At 35.3% G+C, this 5,196-nt stretch overlaps 1 protein-coding gene across 1 annotated transcript in view; it reads right to left on the bottom strand.

Annotated features, from left to right (window-relative positions):
* NBAS (neuroblastoma amplified sequence) overlaps window positions 1–5,196 on the bottom strand; it is a 611,780-nt gene that overhangs the window by 414,902 nt on the left and 191,682 nt on the right. The window contains exon 22 of the mRNA XM_006880668.1: window positions 1,374–1,457. Coding sequence (XP_006880730.1) covers window positions 1,374–1,457 — 84 coding nt within the window. The remainder of the gene's footprint in view (window positions 1–1,373; window positions 1,458–5,196) is intronic.

Genomic DNA, 5,196 nt, shown 5'->3' with positions numbered 1-5,196 from the left:
TACTACAAGAAACAAAAAGAGACCTGGAGAAGTGGAAGAATATCCCTTACTCATGGATAGGAAGACTCAATATTGTCAAAATGGCAATACTGCCAAAGGCAATTTACACATTCATTGCAATTCCAACACACATACCAATCCCATTCTTCAATGAGATGGAAAAAGCAATCTCCAGCTTCATTTGGAATGGAAAAAAGCCCTGAATAAGCAAATCACTCCTTAAAAAATAGAAAAATAGTAGGAGGCATCTCACTCCCTAATTTCAAATTCTACTACAATGCCGTGGTGGTTAATTCAGCACTATTTTGCTGGCATATGATAGCAATGATATTGTTCAACAGTTTCCACATTCTGTTGGATCACCTTTATTGAAAATGGGAACAAATATGGAACTCTTCCAATCTGTTGGCAAGACAGTTATCTTCAAAATTTCCTAGTATAGGCTGGTGAGCAAATCTTGAGCTGTATATGATAATTAAAACAAGCCAATTAATATCCCATTGATTCTTGGGGCCTTTTATTTTCCTAATGCCTTCAAAGAAGCTTCAGCTTCCTCCTCCATTATCACTGGCTCCTGCTCATATGGTAGTTCCTGATATTTTAGGATATTTAGATGTATAGGAAGCAACAAAAAATAGCAGTTTGGATAACATGCACCTTAGTCTAAAAACTGACGGCACTGCTCCTGGTATGTTAAAGAGGTCCTTGACAGCAGATATGCCCAATAAATATGGCTTTTGACTTTTTAACTGCTGCTACCATGGGTGTTATTTGAGCATCTTTTTAAAATGAAATAATTGACAAATTCAATCCATTCTCCATCTATTTTGATGTTATCTACTGGCCCAGTGGTAAGCAATTTTATTTAGTTAATGTTGATATGTAATCTATAATAAAAATGTAGTCTCGATCTGCTGTAGTGCTCCAAATCTTAACTTTCTGCAAGTAAAGTTGAGTCATCTGCATAACACAGGATGTTAATGAGTCTTCCACCTACCATGATAGCACATTCTTCATTACATATTTCAGTTTCTTAATTATCGATCCAGCATACACATTAAATAGGCATGCAGACAGCATATAATGCTGACATAAACCTTTCCTGACTTTAAGCCAAGCAATGCCACCTAACTGTGCTGTAAAACTATCATTTAAAAAGAAAAATTCCTTCAAAACATTTTAATACTTTTCCAGGAATTTTTTTTACAGAACTAAAAAAATACTTTTTTTAAAATTCACAGAAATTCTCAAAACAGACAAATTCTCAACAATCGAGTAAGAAATCATATTGCTCACAACCACATTTACAGGCCCTCTAATCATGCATTCATCTCATTAAGAACTAAGGATTCCTCAGGTTGGCTCATACTTACTTGCACTCAGACGCCTCACACCAATCTTTCTCCCGATGTTTATGTTCATTCCAAGGAATGATCATCAAGGAATTATCACTGTGACTAAAACTTTAAAACAAAACAAAAAAAAAGATACTTCAATATGCATATTATAGTGTGTTTCCATTCTCATTTAATCAAGAAGCATTTTCTCTTTATTCCATTTGCTTTTCTGTGATGCATTTACTTTTATATGGCTTTTTATATAATTTCTTCATTCCTATTGTTTCAATGTTGACTAAGTCTTTATAAACTTTCTCTTTACTTTTATATTATGTAGATTTTCCTCCCCACACTTTCCTTCACTGACCTTATGTTTCATATAATCATTCCCACATGTTGTGTTTTATAAAATTAATCACTATGGGACTATGGCCACCATTATCCTGTCTTTTCATTCCCTTCTGGATCTTTCCCATTTCCTTTACCCCCTCCCTTCCTCCACCCACCAAATTGTGTGACCTTGTGATTTCCTCCCTACCCATCTTCACTCCTGTGCTCCCACCCTCTCCCCTTTTTGACTCCCTAAACCTTTTACTAGTTATCCTTCTATTTTTACAATAATGGTCTTACAAGGAGCTCTGGTGGCCTAGTGGCAAGAAGCTGTACTGCAATACCAGAGGTACACAGTTCAAAAACACCAGATGCTCTGCCGGAGAAGGAGGGACAATTTCCTCCTGTACCAGTCAGATCTGATTTGATGGTACATGCACAAAACATAATAATAAAATAAATTTTTTTTAAAAATGGTCTTATGCATTGTCTTTATGAGACTGAGTTAATTCACTCAGCCTAACACTTTTCAGTCTCTCCCAAGTACATAGTATTTTTTAAAATCGTTGCTCCTAAGCATTGCATAGTATTCCATCATGTGAATAGGACATCTTGGCTGTTTCCATGTTCTTGTGATGGTGAATAATGCTACTATTAAGACTGGCACAAAAATCACTGTTTATATCTCAGTTCTAATTTCCTTGGGATTATTACTAGTAGTGGAATAGCTAGGTCATACAGATGTTTTTATGTTCAGTTTTTTTGAGGAAACACCAAACTGCCTTCCAGAGTGTTGTATCATTTCACAACCCCAATAGAGAGTTCCCACCTTTTCACATCTCCTACATTTATTGCTTGCTGTCCTGCTAAACTTTGCCACTATTACTAGAGTGAGATGGTATCTTACTGAGGTTTTGATTTACATTTCTCTTTATTTTGATGCAAATGTTCATTCATTTTCTTTGAGGTTATCAAGTAAGGTACTAATCTGTCTCAAATCTAACACATTTCTTTCTCTTGATTTCCTTTTCATTTTTATATTCTATTAACTACACTAATTATTGTCTCCATTTGCACTTCAGCTATCATCATTAATGGACTGATATGTACAGTCCACTATTTGGAATCTTCTAAGTCTATTTTACTTTGTGTCTATAATGTCCAGGTAAATTTCTGAATGAGGTGTTAAAATATGTTAATTTGTTAATTTTTGGCTATTGTTGGTTTTCTGTTGGTTGGTTCTCTGGAACACAGGAAAGTAAGTATCACAAGTCAACTTCTAGCGAATACACATCTTTAAAAAGAACCAAAATTAACACCTTAACCCAACATCTCTAACAACTAAGCAAAGAGCAGAAAACAAAGCCTAAAGTCTCCAGAAGAAAGGAAATAATAAATATTGCTGTTGTTGTTTTGTATTATCGAGTCTGAACGACCCATAGCTGACAATCCAGTAGGTTTTCAGAGGCAATTAATCACTTGGGAAGAGATTTCCCATCTTTCTCCTGTAATAAGGATTAAAGTAAATATAAATGTAAGAGAAGAATTGTAGGAAGAACCAACAAGACTAGTTCTTTTAAAGGATTAAAAATCAATAAGCCACTGGCAAATATAACAAAGAAAAAGAAGATGATGCATGCAAATAACAGGAAGAAGAAAGTACAAAGGTGACAATGACAATAGAAATAATGGAAATTAAAAGGTAAAAAGAGAATAATATGAATAACTAAAGGCCTAGCTATTGGAGATCTAGTGTTAAGGAGCTATATTGCCAACTCAGAGACAACAGATTCTAATTTACCGACTGCACCTCAGGAAAAAAGATGAGTAATCTGCTCCCATCTGATTTACAGTCTCTAAATACTGCTGAAGGGTCAGCAACCAGTCAGTTCTGATTTGATAAAACATAACAACAATAACATGAAAAATTATACTCCAGAAAATCTGAAAACCTAGAGTAAATTGACAATTATTTTGGAAATTCACTGAATACCTAAATATAGACAAAAGCAAAAAAAAAACTTAAATAGACTCATCACAAAATGATAAATGAAATAGGTCATAAAAACAACCTCAAAGAAAAGAAGAAAAATAGCCCTAGTCCAAACAGCTTCATCAGTGAATTGTACAACTATTCAGCAAAGAGCTCACATCCACTCTATTCAAACTATTTTAAAATATAATGCTGTGGTTGTACACAGCAGAGTCAGAACTGACTGATGGCTGACCCTCCACATGCTATCCAGCAGCGGTTAATCATACAAGAGGAAATTGCTCATCTAGCAGCTGGCCTCAAACCACGTTTCTTCAGGATTGCAGCACAGTTTCTTGCCAAGTAGGCCACCAGAACTCTCTTAAAATATACTAGAAGATGGAATACTCTCAAATCCAGTCTATTAAGTAAACATAACCCTAATACCAATGCCAGGCTAGGGCATCACTAAAAAAGAAAAGTATAGGCCATATCTCTCATAAACAGAGCTGTAAAAATTCTCTATTTAATCCTAACCAATAGAAGGCAACATTGCATCAAGACACATCATTCAACACAATCACTTGAAATTTATATCAACTATTTACTATTCACTGGATTTAGCTAATGATTAGCTGTGGGCTGGAAGCCTCTTGTTTAAGTCAATCAGGACCTGGTGAGTGGCCTTTGTATTTAAAAGTCACTTGGGCCCTGATTAAGTCTCCAGTCTGGAGGCTCACATTTGGAGGCTCACATGTGAAGCATTTGCATTCTGGAAGGCAGGTTCCATAGTTTTAGTTGAAAGACTAGTGTAATCTGTTTGGACTATTTTTAACTGCGTTTAGGAAGAACATTCTCCTATGTGGTACAGCACTAGTCTGTGAGTTTGCTGTACTGAGGTAACTTGGGGATGCTGTGATACTGAACGTTGTACCACTGGTGTGTCAAATGCCATAATGGTAACCCATGGTGGGCAGTGTTTGGTAGAGTTCCCAGATTAAATAAAATGCAACTTGTATACCATGCAATAATGAAAACAAAGAAAAAAAATTCTAGAAGCACTGAATAATAGGTGGATAAACCTAATGGGAAAGCTGAATCAAATAAACATCACAAATGAGCAAATATTATGTAAAATAATATTTTAATAAGTTATAATAAAGGTTAAAATACAGGAAACCATTTGCTGTATGGTTACCATGTATGAGGAATGAGGGAGAGAGAGTGGAGTGAAAATTTGTAAACAGATAACAGAAACACATAAAGATAGGTGATAGGAATGACAATATACAGTAAGAGGAAGATAGCGCATTATCACTAAAAAAGAAAAGACAACGAAGTACAGTAATATAAGCACAACATCTTTTAAAAAGAAAAAGCATATAGAATGTTTACTGGAAACCAGAATTACATAGAAGTGGGAAAGTTGGGATTACATTATCTGCCAGCTTCTTTCAGGAGAAAGATGGGCAATCTCCTCATGTGTGATTTATTGCCTCTGAATACCCGCTGGATGATCAGCTATGGGTCAGCTCCAACTTCATGGTACACAACAAC

Source organism: Elephantulus edwardii, unplaced genomic scaffold (assembly GCF_000299155.1).
Source record: "Elephantulus edwardii isolate Elephantulus edwardi_28Jun2011 unplaced genomic scaffold, EleEdw1.0 scaffold00009, whole genome shotgun sequence".
NCBI lineage: Eukaryota > Metazoa > Chordata > Mammalia > Macroscelidea > Macroscelididae > Elephantulus > Elephantulus edwardii.
This window is presented reverse-complemented; position numbering and strand designations above follow the sequence as displayed.